Source organism: Rhipicephalus sanguineus, chromosome 3 (genome assembly GCF_013339695.2).
Source record: "Rhipicephalus sanguineus isolate Rsan-2018 chromosome 3, BIME_Rsan_1.4, whole genome shotgun sequence".
In the NCBI taxonomy this organism is placed as follows: domain Eukaryota; kingdom Metazoa; phylum Arthropoda; class Arachnida; order Ixodida; family Ixodidae; genus Rhipicephalus; species Rhipicephalus sanguineus.
Genome location: NC_051178.1, coordinates 195,730,023 through 195,745,461, shown reverse-complemented (window position 1 = coordinate 195,745,461; position 15,439 = coordinate 195,730,023). Strand labels below are relative to the sequence as shown.

At 46.8% G+C, this 15,439-nt stretch overlaps 2 protein-coding genes across 2 annotated transcripts in view; both read right to left on the bottom strand.

Moving 5' to 3' along the window:
- LOC119387985 (estradiol 17-beta-dehydrogenase 8) overlaps positions 1 to 15,439 on the bottom strand; it is a 169,286-nt gene that overhangs the window by 101,957 nt on the left and 51,890 nt on the right. The gene's annotated exons all lie outside the window — the stretch shown is intronic.
- LOC119387987 ((3R)-3-hydroxyacyl-CoA dehydrogenase) lies at positions 400 to 13,690 on the bottom strand. The gene is made up of 5 exons (XM_037655582.2): positions 13,533 to 13,690; positions 11,056 to 11,249; positions 9,750 to 10,149; positions 1,886 to 2,082; positions 400 to 830 (listed from the first exon to the last, which is right to left on the bottom strand). Exons 1-5 carry the CDS (start codon positions 13,681 to 13,683, stop codon positions 429 to 431), a joined length of 1,344 nt encoding a protein of 447 aa, XP_037511510.2. The 5' UTR covers positions 13,684 to 13,690; the 3' UTR covers positions 400 to 428.

The following is a 15,439-nucleotide window of genomic DNA, read 5'->3' as shown; positions in this document are numbered from 1 at the left end:
AAATGTTTTGAACTTAGAACATGGCAGCCACTAGCCGATGACACTCAACTTGGTCCTCTTCGCTTTTGCTTCTCTCATTGGATTTCTCACTACGGCAATATCCTCTCAACAAGCTCAAGCATTGGGCTTGTTGAGAGGATATTTCATCTAAATGCGCAATCATGGCTGTGTAACTTTGGAAAGCCAGAAACACGATTATGAAGCCGGATAAAAAGAAAGTGAACTCAACGACATGCCTAGTGCACGTTCAGGAGCAAGTGTTCTCTTTGACAGAGTTCTCTTAACTCTGCTAGGTGCAATACTGAGCCCACGTACAGTCATAAAGCGGAACCAGAGCCACTCACAATAAATCAAGCTCAAGTTAGCTTTTATTGTTTGAACCACACAGGCGTAGAAAACCTTACAGTGAACGGGATTTAGAGAGGCAATCACATTTTGAATCCTCCGGTTACTTCCAGGGTGGCTCCCGTCACGAAGGAACTTTTCGGAGAGCAGAGGAACACAATAGCCTCGGACACTTCCTCCGGCTGGCACATTCTGCGCAGGGGTGTCAGTGCGATGCCCAACCTTTGCAGCTCGTCACTCAGCGCATCGATCATAGGAGTCTGCGTCAGTGATGGTAGCACGGCATTACAGCGGATGCCATGCTGTGCCAGTTCTTGAGCGACCGACTTGGTCAGAGCCACGACGCCTCCCTTGGAAGCCGTGTACGCCACCAAGCCGTAGAGACCGCACTTGCCCAGGATGCTCGCAACGTTTACGATGACTCCCTCCGTCACATCGGAGGCGATCATGGCACGGGCAGCTGCTCTTGTCACCAGGAACGTGCCCTGCGAAAGACAGCAAACTCAATGATAATCTATCAACTTTCGCTTAGAATAGCTGCTGCTGCATCGCTAGGGCACCAAACGGAGCCATCTGTATCGTGAGGAACACTGAATGCGCATAGCTGGCTAGAGAGGCACATAATTCCTCCCCTCTACCTTCATTTCGCCGGGGATTATATAGGCTCAATCTGAACGAAAGATTATGAAAGTCTATAACACAAGTAGACAGATCTGATGTCAGCTCTATGACTTGCCGCCGGCAGGTTCGGCCCCTGCCGGCGGCAAGTTGTCTTTTCGTCCACTTTACTTTCTTCACTTTTATATCGCAATTACTACAATACACTTAAAACAGTACAATTAACGTCCCCTGTGCCATCCTTGGCTTCATTATCTGCTGGTTTTCATTAAGGCTGTGTCAAACAAAGAAACGAGCCTTCGAAATTCCCTTCCTTCATGTGTTCAGTTTAGTGATTCTTGTAACGCCAGTAAACATTTTTTTTTTTTGCCTAGAAAACACCCACCGAGAGTCCCAGGTGCATCTTCTCAATTTGAAGCGCCCTCGCCGAATGGAGGACTTGACGTCACCGGTTGCTCTTAATCAGCGGGCGTCCGAGAGCTCCATGGCAGTAACATGTACGAACAAGTCTCCCTTAGTGCACGTTTATTTAGTATAAAAATTTGTTTTTCGTCTGTAAGCCGTAATTGAATAATCAAAATAGAGCATGTGACGTCATTTGATGAGGTATACCCACAAAGCATGACTGAGGGCGCCCTCTCAATTTCTCAATTTCGTCGTTTTCTCGTTTATAAACGCTCTTTTCTCGCCAGCAGCGGTGAATTGGTGATTACACAAGCCTAATATTTCAATCCAGCTCAATTTAACATTGCCCTTTAGTGTGCCTTTAAGGAGCTATCTTTCATAATGAAACGAGATGTCAAACACGCCTGATATAACATTATGAGCAGGTCAGAATACAGAGTACTTAACAACTTCTGAAGTCTAATGCAGTAATATTGTTAAAGTGAAATGTATACTTTGCGGCAGCGTGACCACTGACCCTCAGGTTGACCTGAATGATTTTGTCGAAATCTTCATCACTCGTGTCGACAAGGGGCGAAATCTTGGCTATGCCAGCGCAATTCACTGCTACGCTCAGTGGCAGAGATTCGGATTCCTTGATGTCGGAGAACAGCCTGTCCACCGAATTCGTGTCACTGACGTCCAGCAAAGCTGATCTGTGTGGAGTTCCGGTGCCTGTAAAAGGGGTAGTAAAGACGAGAATCATAACGGCGTCACCTATAGCTACCTCTCGTACTTTGCATCTGGGTGTACTTCCCGTGCCCTTGGAAAGTTCATCTGTTGGTTGTTTGGCTTATAGCGCATCACGTATTCGTGGATTAATTTGTCGTGCTCTCTTATTAGCTTAGCTAAGGTGGAGGAAATAATGATAACAAAATGAAGTCAACTCCGCACTAGCGGAGCCAAGCCTGAAGGAAGTGCGGAACTGAGTAGCCTTCTTTGTTTCTCTTCATTTTTATCTTTCTTTCTTCAACCCCTGAAGTTTCTTCCTTTCTCTCTCTTCCCTCTATTTTTTCTGTCTTCTTTGTCTCTGTTTATTTATATTTCTTTCTCTTTATATTTATTCCTTTCTATTTCTCTCTCCTTCTCTCTTTCTCTTTCTTTGCATGCTATGCTTTACTCTTTGATGATAGTTTTCTGTTCGCGGATTACAACCAACGGCTGGCGTAAATAGCTCCGCAATTAATATCTGAGGTTTTACGTGCCAAAACCACAATATGATTATGAGGCACGCCGTAGTGGAGGGCTCCGTAAATTTCGACTATCTGGTGTTCCTTAATGTACACTGACATTGCATAGTGCATGGGCCTCTAGCATTTCGCCTCCATCGAATTGCGACCGCCACGACCGGGATTGAACCCGCTATCTTCGGTTCAGCATCCGAGCCCGTAACCACTTTACCACCGAGGCGTACAAGATAGAGGAAATGTTTAAGTCATGACAGTAAGAACTCGGTACAGTTCTTACTGTCATGCAATTAAGGTCATGCAAACTGCAATTAAGGAAGAGAACATGTCCACCTTTCCTTTTTAATGTCCACCACGGAAATCGAGAGCCATATTCGGAATGCTGTCTACTATAGGATAGTTACAGTCTTTTTTACAATTACAATGTTTGCAGGACAAATGCAATATATATGTGTAATACGTCTCTCCCTCTCTCTCTTTTTTACGTGGATATAATCACCAGGTGCGGGATGCTACACTGATCCACGGACCAGGATGAATGACTTCCGGTTGAGGAACAATCTTAGAACAACATTACAACATTCTTCAAAACTGTATATGATCAATGAATCTCTTTTGTCTGCAGCATTATTGTTTTCTTTGCAGTTACAAAAACAACGCTGTTAGAATACACATAGCCTGCAATAGCCTAATGCCAACATCTCATCATTATTACGTGAGTTAATTAGCAGTGAGAAAATGCTCATTTCATTTGTTTACAAAAAAGACCTCACGAAGCAATATTACATAAGGTATGCGGCAACGTAAGGAAATTCAAGTAAGCATTAGCAAAAACTATATGGTCCAGCGCAAGCAATACTAGTACACAAGAATAGAAGCAAAAACATTATATAATGCAAAATTACGAAAACGTACTAATAAGACAGTAGTTCTGGTGAAAATGGGGTCTTCACGGCGGGATGCGAAGTTGCCCAATAAGGAATGTGTTGGCTGAAATGATCGAGTCGCCTTGTGAAAACATTGACTCCAGTGGCGCTCCTTATTCGACGACTTCTCAAAACTACACGTGTGTATTACGGAATTATGTTCAGCCCAAACTAAAGATCATGCAAGCAGAAAAGCGGCCATGTAGAGTTAGTAGACGAACTTGAGCAGCTGGTACAGCGAACGAATGCTGGAAGAGGCCATTCAGTCAGTCAGGTCACGAAGCTGGAGCGAACTACCCCCTCCAAAATAATTTCCGAAAAGTAATAATAATAAGTGTTGGGGTATCACGTCCCAAAAGCATGATATGATTATGAGGGACGCTGTAGAGGAGGGCTTAGGAAATTTTGACAAGCTGGTGTTCTTTAACGTGCACCTAAGAACACGGGCCTCGAGCATTTCGCCTTCATCGCAATGCAGACGCCACGGCTGGGATTCGATCCCGCAACTTTCGGGTCAGCAGTCGAGCAGCGTAGCCACTGGACCACCGTGGTGGGTAATTTCCGAAAAGTAGACTCTTGGCAAATCCTCACGTCATGTCTTAAGCAATATGCTGTCAGGAGGGCTATAGTAGGGCTCTTAACAAAGCTTGAGAGTTGTGGTCCTTAATGCGTCTTGCTCATTACACATTACTGTTGACATCGCAAACATATGCGGCTTTTAATCGGTAACGAGAATGGGAACCCACCAGGCAGCTCTGCAGCCACAACCTTAGCAGCATCCAGGTTGAGATCGGCGACGACGACAGTTAAGTTTGGGTCGATGGAGGTGATCCCGATGGTTCGGATGATCGTGGCGACACGTTGAAGGACTGGACAGGCTCGGTTGTTCAGATCCTGGCAAACTTGAGTTTATTTACACACTTGATGACAAAACAAAGGCCGGGGCGGCCACTGAACAGCTCTCGCGACAACAACTGGGCTGGGCCCGCACCAAGCGTTCAAGCCCTTAAGAGAATATCTCTAAGTCCTTCGTCCCTGGATCAGAGTCGGCGCCAAGCACGACCTCTGTCCCCTCCGCAATCTCTCCGTCCAGCACCAAGCTCTCCCCTTCCTCTCCTATTTCTTCCTTTAAATCCACCCTGTCTCGTCTGAGACCGCCTTACGGGACCAACCCTTTTTGATACTCCACCAATGAAGTAGAGAACTTTGTTTCTCTCAGAGACGTGTCTCCGCCTCCACGTTCCCACGCTTTGCTGCCCTCACTATGCGGCAAGCCAACTAAAACGCCATCAATCACATACACAGTCAACGTACACTGAAATGAACCACACCAACGTGCCCAGTTTACTATGCCGTCTCGAACCTTGTCTGCGACAAGATGCCGCCGCCTGTTGCAATTACTGCAAAACCACGTCGGTGCTCCTTCAGTGAGGACCGTCGCGACGGCGACACATTGTTTACATTGTCAGTCTCCGTGAGCTCGCTTCCGCCGTACGGGTGACTCCGCCGCGAAAGGAGCGGTCGACAAAAGGTCGCGGGGTTCGGCTACAAAGGCGCGGGTAGAGGCGAACGGCCTAATGGCCCTTCCGAGCGCCCCTTTTCCGTCACGCGCCGTCCGCGATTAGTCACCGTTGATCCGTACTGGGGAAATCGTCCCCCGAACATAACTACGACCCTTACTCCTTGAGAGGCCAGAGCGTTGCAAGTCGCCTTGCCAATGCCGCTTGCTCCTCCAGTCACCAGCGCTAGGCGACCGTGCAGCGACATGCTTATTTTAATGTGAGGTTGGCAAGGTGTGCGTCCTTCTCAGTCTTATCTACTGCGTCGGGCTTATCAGGTGGGGCTTCCTAGAATGGCACAGTGTACAATAAAGGAAGGTGCATCAGACACAGTTTTGGAGGTTGGCTAAGGGCCGGGATTGTGTAAGGGTGGTAAGGAAAGAAATCGTGGACTACCAACTACCCCAAACATGCACATTGGTAAGGGTGGTGTTTACCGCACCTAATAAGTTGGGAAGTTTGTGCAAGAAGGTCAACGGCAGCAAGACATACACTTGAACTGTGCAGCAAGCGACGTACTTCTAAGTTTACCGAGTGAAAAAAAAAACAAAAAAAAAACAACGTAGCTTATTCAATTCCGAGTTCTTTCGGGAACACATACATCGGGAAGACAGGACGCTGTCTCTCAACGAACGTTTGCGCGAGCATGCGTGCAGTGTCTAGGCTAACACTAGTAGCATCTAGTTGTCCATTCTGCGAAGTGTGGCTGTTCATCACTCATTGAAGACACACGTCTGATGGGAATGTACTGAGATGAGATAGCCAGAGAAATTTTCGAGGTAATTTAAGTGTATCTGAAAGGAACCTGGTGCGTAAGTGCTTCATCTAATGCTCCCTGTTATAGGGAATTTAAGCTCCTTAGAAGTCAATCAATTCAGTGTGCAGTGTGTCTATAGGCGTGCGCAGGGCTCACCATCAGGGAGGGCGAAGTTTCATCGCAGCCCCCCCCCCTTCTAAGTCAATGCATGGGGCAGATTTTGTCCCCCCCCCACCACCACTCCTAGGTTATTGGGAGGGGGGGTCTGCCCCCCTGCCCCCTCCGTGCGGTTTCCTATGAGTGTCTGTAATGTACATTTTTATAAATACGTTTCATTGTGTAGTTTCACGTCTGTGACGCGTGCGCAGAAAGACCTGTTTGACAATGACCTGCCGTCCCTCTGAATCTCACTTCGCTTGTTCCGAATAGTATATGTTTGTGCTGGCCCCAATAAACATATTGTTGACGGCCGATGCTAGTCCTGGGGTGCTATGCAGGATGGCCCGAGCGTTGATAAAAACGGCTACAAGAACGAGCATGGCGTAGCAAACGCATGTGCGGCATTTGCGGCGGTTTTTAAAGGAACACCGCGTGCGAACGCGTCAGCGCCTCCACTCAGTCAACATTTCCATAGTGCAGAGACGTCAGCGTGATTGCCGCGCTCTTTTTGCCAACTGAACATCGCGCCTCCCACAGGCGTGTTCGTGGGCGTTTTTCCTCTTTCGGGCAAGTTCTTTCGTTCCACCTGCAGAAATTTCCACTCTCGAAGGCAACAAGGGTGCATACGCAGCACTCTCGTGCAGGTCGGTTGGCTTCTCTCGAATATTACAGATAAATAAATGGACAGGTTATTGCTACTTACATTACACGTCTGAAGATTTTTCTGCAGTAACGAATCGGTAGAAACAATGTCTCCACAAACAAGTAAATAGTAACATTTCTCGCCGCAGATGCCACCAGGGGCGCATGCTTCATGACTCTGAGTGGTACTTCGTGATCGCGGTGAAATTGAATGCGAGACATCGTAGCCACATGATGATATAACCTTCTAGCAAACTGCCCAGCAGACGGGACACAAAGAAGGAACGAAAGGGACAGACGAGCGCAGTTGCTAGAAGATGAAACCTTACCAACTCGCCCAGCTTTCGGCGCTTGATGATATAACCTTCAGTACTTCGTGCGTGTGTGCATAGTCAATGCGATTAAGCTCATAAATGAATCGTGCCGCTCGCTAGCGTTGCGGCGCGAGCACTGCTCCTCGGCAAGAGCAAACGCGGTGGGCGGACCCGACCTTCGCCGCGGGCGTCTGTCAATCAAACTGATTGACGGGCGAACTCGGGTTCAAACTGGTTGATTCTGAAAAGGCCCCAGTTCAATTCGTGACTGTTATAGCGCCGGTATGCCTGCCAAGCGTTTCATGCGGTGGACGCTATGCAGCAGCTTCTTTGCATAAATTGGTCAGCTCGCACTACTTGTGCAAGGCTGGAGCCATCGGAGGAGCTTGTGATCAGCTAGTTTCTTCACGATCTTAATCCTAATTCCTAATCCTAATTAGCACGACCTTAGTGAGTAAGGTCATAATTAGCTTGGTTTTAATTATTGCACCCCTAATTAGTGCCGCGCTATTTAGGATGGTCATAATTAGCCTGGTCTTAGCTTTACACGGCTTCATTAGCATGGTCTTAGTAAAATGTGGTTTAATTAGCTCGGCCTTAGCATAGCTTGGCTTAATTAGCTTGATCACAGCATGTCCTGACTTAATACCGCCCAGCCCAGGTATACCGCCCAGCCAACTAGCGAATCAGCCGGGCGCACGTGCTCGGGGAGCGAAAAGGGCACGCGCCGGCCGAGCAACGCGCTAGAATGTACAGGCCGACCGTGATGATTACACACGTCGCCCTGGTGATTAGCTCCGGCCGCGGTGTTGTAAGGCGCTCGGCCGGAGCTAATCTCAGAGGCCGCGGGGCTGATTATTCTAAATGATACTTAGTGCAGACATTGAACGCTTGAAAAGGAATTTAAACACCCCGTACCTCTAAACAATATGTTTATCACGTTCCGAGATATTACCCAACACTACAGACTGAAAAGGCGTAAGTTCCTGCCACCGCATGACAAATTAAACAGGCACAATTCTGTAAGCTATCGCTTACTACAAACACACTCTTACCCCAGCCCGGTCGTCTTACTGCTACCTGCACTTATACACCACCGATCTATATAAAGCATGCGGGCACAGAGCAACGCTGCGCCACATGCTCTGGGAATGCGCCGGCAACAACGGTCGAGAAACGGCCGCCGGTTGTCAGTACCTCATCCAGCGGCCGTGCCAATACCAGGCAACAGGAAACCTCGAACTCATTCGTTCCCGCCGCCGTCCCGGCTGCGGGAGCCGCGGGGGACCTTCTCCGTCGGCGGCGCCGCCGCTGGGAGGCGACGTTGGGAGGCCCAGAGCTGGTCGCTGAGCTCGGAGCTCAACGACCAGCTCTGGGCCGTCCGGCAGGCCGAAGATGCCGCCCGAGTTCAGGTAAAGTCCCTGTTTGTTCAGGCACTCAGCGCCGCCATCTGAGGCCAACAAGACCAAACTGCCGGCCAAGTGCTGATAAAGTTTCTTCTCTCTCTAGTAAAAGTTTCTGACACTTTTCTTGCATGGGTACACTTCTGCGCTCTGTGTAACGACAAATAAATGAAGGAAGATGCCTCTGGTTTGAAGACAACACCCAACTTTGTCGACCGCCCTTGACGTGACGCCGCGTTCCAGCATAACCAACGGAACGCAGCACGCGCTGAGGGATGCATTTGACCTTTTCGTACTGTTAGCTCGTTCAAAAGGGGGTGGCGCCAGAGCTCGGAAAAATTCCGAGTTTCGCCAAACTCGGGCTATCCTGCATAGCACCCCTGTGCTCTTCCTTGCCCGTTTCTGTTGGTGCTGTTTACAGTGATTGATCCGTACCAATTGGCTCGCACCCATTCGCTTATGTGTTCTCGCTTGCGCCCGTGAGTTACATTGATATTACTTGTGTTATTCTCCTAGCGTTTTCGGTCGGTAAAGAGGAGTGCTTGATAATGTACGCTCAAGAGAATAGAAGATGTTAAATGGGTTTTCCTTTGCCTTGTTGTAAAGGAGGAAGTGCGAATGGAAGGACTGTGTAGTAAGGAGTTTGAACCTGTACACGTCAGTTAAGTCGTGCACGAATGCGTTTACTTTTGCTGAAACATTGCCATAAACAGCCAAGCCCCGCGCCAGGTGTCTGCAGCTCATCACTGCCCCTTCGTCATCGTCTTTGCTTAACGTGTTAAACATTTGGTCGTTCCACGGAAAAATGATTATGCTTGGGACCCTCGTCTGTATATACATGACGTTGTAATCGTATATGCAAAATAATTAAAATTGATTGATTGATTGATTGATTGATTGATTGATTGATTGATTGATTGATTGATTGATTGATTGATTGATTGATTGATTGATTGATTGATTGATTGATTGATTGATTGATTGATTGATTGATTGACACGACTCACTTCTCCATGTTCAGTCGTGGGTGTTATTTATAAGCGCACAATAGTATATACATGCACCACGTTACACGTCCGGCACATATATAAGGAAAATGCTGCCTGGCATGCATTTTTCGTACACATAATATGGTTGCATTTCGACGAACACAAAAGCAAGAAGGAGTGGAGGGAATCTTGTTCGGCTTCTTTCAGTCACCTGGCTACATTTCATCGTCGTCAGCCATTCGACCACATGTCAACTGCTCGTTAGCACTACTAGGGGCAATTCTCAGTATACCTGCGCGGAATCGGAGCCACTCGCAATCATTCATGCTAAAGTGAGCTTTTAGTGTTTGAACAGAAAGACAGGTACTCAATAAAAATATATTGAACGAGACTTATAAAAACGTTCACATCTTGAATCCCCCCGTTACTTCCAGGGCGGCTCCTGTCACGAACGAGCTCCTCGGAGAGCAGAGGAACACAATGGCCTCGGACACTTCCTCCGGCTGGCACATTCGGGCAAGGGGCGTCTGTGCGATGCACGCTCTTTTTGGCTCTTCGGGCAGCGGATCGATCATCGCAGTCTGCGTAAGTGATGGTAGCACGGCGTTACAGCGGATGCCCTGCTGTGCCAGTTCTTGAGCGACCGACTTGGTCAGAGCCACGATGCCTCCCTTGGAAGCCGTGTACGCTACCAAACCAGAGAGCCCGCTCTTGCCCAGGATGCTGGCAACGTTTACGACGACTCCCTCCGTCACGCCGGAGGCGATCATGGCACGTGCAGCTGCTCTTGTCACCAGGAACGTGCCCTACGAAAGAAAGCAAACTTAATGATAATCAATTAGCTTTCACTTAGAATAGCTGCAGCTGCATCGTCAGGGCATCAAACGGAGCCATGTCGCTATCGTGAGGAACACTGAATGCGCATAGCTGGCAGAGAGGCACATAATTCCGCCCCTCTACCTTCATTTCGCCGGGGATTAGGCTCAATCTGAACGAAAGATTGTGAAAGCCTATAACGCAAGTAGGTATAGATCTGATTTCGGCTCTATGATCATAGTCTTCTGTGTGAACTCTATCCACATCTGCAGTTTTCGATCTGTTGTGGTGTTGGTTGTGACATGTAGACTCTCTGATTCATCTTATCAGAAGCGACGTATTCATGTAACATTTTTGTATGCTACATGTCGTTTAGCTATGCCTTCATACATGTCCGACCATTCGAGGTGTAACGACGAACACGTTTTCGTATGCTGCCATATGTATAAGCTGTACAAAACAGCTGTTACGCATATAGCTCGTTTTCGTACAGCTTTTCTTTTGCATCGCAGAACGCTGTGGCATGCTAGAATGATGCCAGAACACTGTAGTGGAAATTACATGCGGGAACACTGCAGTCTAATGAGAAATTCCAGTCACCAATAATTTTTTCCAATTTCTGGTCGCGACAACCGCATTTAATGTAAGAGGCCTACTCTGCGCGTGCGAAGCCCCGCTCAGATTAGCTATACGCTTAGAACGTACAGCCAAAAGCTTGACGAAAGATGCGAACGTTCGCTTAGGAACTTATGTTCATTGTAGAGGACGAGATGTCAAACTCGTCCGAGAAGATAGAATTTTAGAGCCGGTCATTATACAGTGTATCATCTACTGAGGTCGAAAACATTAATTTTGTTGAACTGAAGTGTATATTTCGCTGCAGCTTCACCACTAACCTTGAGGTTGACCTGAATGATCTTGTCAAAGTCTTCATCAGTCGTCTCGACAAGGGGCGAGCGCTTGGTTATGCCAGCGCAGTTCACTACTATGCTGATGGGAATAGATTCGGTCTCCTTGATGTCAGCAAATAGTATGTCGACCGAGCTTGCGTCACTGACGTCCAGCAAAGCTGCTATGTGGGTCCCGGCACCTGAAAAGGGGGTTAACGAAGATTACGCACATAATTTTCTATATTGTTACCTTTCTTATCTTGCTATGTTATCTGTGCCCTTAAAATGTTCCTTAATGAGTTGTTCGGCTGATAGTGGATCCACTATCTGTGGATTATTTTGTCGCGCTCTTTTGGTAGCAAAGACACAGAATATGTTCTGATGCAAGAAAGTAATGACTCAGAATAGTGAAGCTGCAATTAAAAAAAGAAGTTAGCCCAATCTCAGGCATTTAACAAGAAATGTATGTTGAAATGAGTCCCCTTTTCAATTATTAGTTCCAAGGTCGTTTCCTTCCTCGACTTTTCAAGACTACACGTAAACATTAAATAATTCTTGTTAACCAAAACTGAAAATCCATCATGCACAGTAGGGTCATTTATTGAGTTCGTTTATAGAGTTAAGCTGTTCAGTCAGTCAGGTCACGAAGGCGGAGCGAACTGCCTTCCAAATTTATTTTCGAAAAGTATACTCATGTAAAATCCTCACATCATGTAAAAAAAAGTTACAGTTTCGCCGCAAGGGCGAAGCAATGAATGCGATAGCAAGAAAAGCGGCCCGTGATGGACGCGCTGCTACGCTGCATAAACATCTGCCCCCCGGCAGCAACTGTACTCGCGGACAACTTTTCTTGGCAATGAGGCGAAGGCTGCAGAGCCGCAATGCACGTATCCTACAGCTAATGAATGTAGTCCCACAATTGCGTCCGTATTTTCTGTGTGAGATATATGAAATATTCCTTCATTTTCTACATGTAGCTTTCTGAGACGGAACGCAGCGCTCACAAGCGAGATATATGTATTTCTTTTACTTTATACGTTGTTTTGGCCACTTCCCCTATTCTGTAGGTCACTCTAGTCTTGGCCAAAAGCCGTCGCTTCAGTGAGTGCCGTCATGTTTGTTTGACGCAAAGCTTTTGGGACAGGCATTGGGGCTCCCGCTAAACTCGAGAAATAGCATTCCCAACGCAAAACCCAAACGCTGTTTGGGTCTCGCGCATGCGCAGTGGCGTCGACGCTAATTCTAAGGGGCCCCAAAACGTTTGGGGCCCCTATTCGAAAACTTCCTAATGAAGCCACCTCTGGACTCGTTACCGCGAACTAGGCACTACTACACGTTTGTGGCAGGTTATTTCGTAAATTAAGTTCATGGAGCTCTAACAGCGAACAGAATTAATTGATCAGTCTGTGATACGCCCGAAACAAGCACCGACATGGATTCATGTGAGCAGTGAGCCTTAATTTGAAATATATGACGTTATTTGTGCTCCAAAACACGTTTATTTACATGGCAGAGTTAAATCAATCAAAATTAAGAGTAATGAGTACTTTGAATTCGCTTGCGTTTCTTCTGTCGCGACTTCATGGTCATCGTTTGCAGCTTGCCCAAGAGATCCAGCGTAGCGTCTGAATTCTCGTCTGAGTGCTGAGAAATTCTGCTGTTTCTTTGCTTTGCATATCTAGTAAATTTCGTTTGGTTTGGCTTTGCAACATATTGTGTTCACTTTGGTCCGACTTCTGCGAGGAGCAATGAAAAGCAGGGGCTGCCAGTTCTAATTAACCGTTGTGGATACCGACGCGTTCGAATTATCGGGAGTTTACTCCCATAGAAATACACAGCGCTGTGCCGGGACCAGGGCGTCAGTTCAAATTAACTGTAAATTCGAATTAACCGAGTTCGAATTAACGAGCTTTTACTTATTAGAAAATTACGTTTATTTAGAATGCCAAAATCGCCACGCTTGCCGCGCGAAGACGCTCGGTTAGCGAGAAAACGCGCAAAAAAGAAGCGCGGGTGGCGACGCCACATTTCATTTCCCGCACCACTCGTCATGAAGTTCACAGACTTTCACGGCGTCTACCAGGGCCTACGTAGTTCCTCACGGTAAACATGAAAAACGTTGTTTTCTATGGGAACCAGAGACTTAACATGCGAAGTTTCAGGAAACTTCGTGGAGCCAGTGAAGCCAAAATACAAAAAAACACTTCAAAATTCGTGACGTCACCGTCGGAGTTATTGGCGGGAAAAGTAAAAGTTAAACTTTTGACATTGATTTTCTCATCTAATAATAAAGCTATGGTAGTAGAATTGTCAACACTTTTCAGAGCATAATTTATCAGTGTAAACTAAAGTATGGTTTCACTTTAGTATCCCTTTAACAAAGCTTGCATGTTTTGTCCTCGTCATATCTTGCTAATAAGGAACCTATTGCTAACATTGCTAACGTATGCGGCTTTTAATCGGCAATGAGAATGGGGACCCACCAGGTAGCTCCGATGCCACGACCTTAGCAGCATTCACGTTGAGATCTGCGACGACGACTCTGACCCCTTGGGCAGCCAAGGCGTGGCAAGTGGCCTTGCCTATGCCGCTGGCTCCTCCAGTCACCAGGGCTAGCCGACCGTGCAGCGACATGCTTAGGTTAATGCGAGGTCTGCAAGGTGTGCGTCCAGGGGTGATGCTTATTATACACTCTGTCGGGCTTATCAGGTGGAAGTCCACAAAACGACGCATCGTGCGATAAAAGAAGGCGCATTGGGCCGACCTTTATAACGCCGTAACTGGTGAAAAATATGTGTCCTCCTTTGTGGAAGTCAGTGACATTCTTATGACTCGTGTTGTTTCTCCTGACGTTTTGGGTCAATGGCATGATGCCTGTACGCTCAAGAGAATGCAAGATGTGAAATTAGCTTTGTTTTGCCTAATCGTGCAGAAACAAATGCTGATGGAAGCGAGGAAAGAAACCGAAAGGCAGAAGGCAGGGAGGTTAACCTGCAGAGGACAATGTTGCAAGGACATTGAACTTGTGCGCGTAAGTGTAGCAGTTCGCGCCGTGTCGTTCACTCCTTCTAGTCCTTCGTTTTTTGCGCCTTTCATTTCCAGCATGGATTATTCAGTTCTTTTATGCAGCAGTTATGCCATGTTAACGTACTCTTGTAGTTAAGATGCTCTTGATGAAACATTGCCATCAACAACCAAGTTCTGCGTCAGGTGTCTATTCATGACAGCTCCTTAGTTTTCCTCTTGTTTTAATGTGCTCCGTTGCCACGAGGACGAAGTCGAGAAATCGAACATTCATGTGTACCCTTCTTTCTATCCTGCCCTTGTCGTCCTACGGGAAAATAATGATAACGAGCCACATCTTCGTGCATGATGTCAATGGTGTTACATTTATGCGCGCTACTTACACACTACATGTACCGTTACACGTCTGGCATCATATAAGAAAAATGCTGCCTGGCATGCATTTTTGATACAGGCGATAGACATAATAACAAAAGCGAGCATCTCGTTTGGCTTCCTTCAGTCACCTAGCTACCTTTCAAAACAAAGCCTGGTTTGTTTCTTTACGCCTGAGTTTATCAGCCACCCTATTATTGTTATTCGCAGTTGTTTTTTCGCAAGTAAATGCTGCCTTTCGGTCGGTGATTTATCGCATTCAAAGGTTATTTACGCCTTGCTCTAATAGACACTCTTGCCTGTTCACATTTAAAAGGTTCAGCATAAAACATACACAGCAGACAAACAAAAAGCGACAAGGACGAGTGCAGTTAACTCTATTTTTCTATTTAAGAACCAGCTTAGTGGCGAGGAACGCGCCTTGTTACCGCACTCTGAAATCAGGTTAGGATTAGGTGTAAAAAGTGCCGAATAAACAGTTCACATGTCGCGCTACTTCATTAGCTCCATGCAGCACAGTCTGAGCGCTGTGGCTACTCGTGCGAAGGAAAGGGAGAAAAGGTTAGTGATGAGGCAGAAAGGTTGGCAGAAGAGGGTAACAGGGAACGAAAGTGAAGCACTGTGGGTGACGATGATGACTTAACGAAGATGCAAAACGCATAACGGGAAAGTTATATTCAAAACCCATGAAGTTTACAGAATCGTACTTTTAAAAAGTCCAGATTATTTCGGTGAGAAGTGCTTACGTTGAGTAAGGAGGAGCCACGTTAAGAGAGGGGCAGCCCATCCTAGCTATGCCAAGGTATTCAAAGCCAAGACAGGAGCATTGTATATAGTATAGCAAAGGGGTGGGGAAGAGGTGCGAGTAAGGAGGAGGGAAAGAAGGAGGCGAGAGGGCAGCCATGAAAGGAGTATGGGAAGGCCACCAGCTCAGCTGTACCAATTATGAAGAAAGGAAGGGAAAAAACTTGTTTTTAAGATATGGTTCTGG

Coding starts and splice junctions, on each gene's coding strand:
- LOC119387987 (XM_037655582.2), bottom strand. CDS start 13,683: ATGTCGCTGCACGGTCGGCTAGCCCTGGTGACTGGAGGAGCCAGCGGC. Junction 10,150..11,055: donor TCATTCAGGTCAACCTCAAG/GTTAGTGGTGAA, acceptor TTTCTTTCGTAG/GGCACGTTCCTGGTGACAAG. Junction 2,083..9,749: donor AACGGGGGGATTCAAGATGT/GAACGTTTTTAT, acceptor CCCCTTTTACAG/GCACCGGAACTCCACACAGA.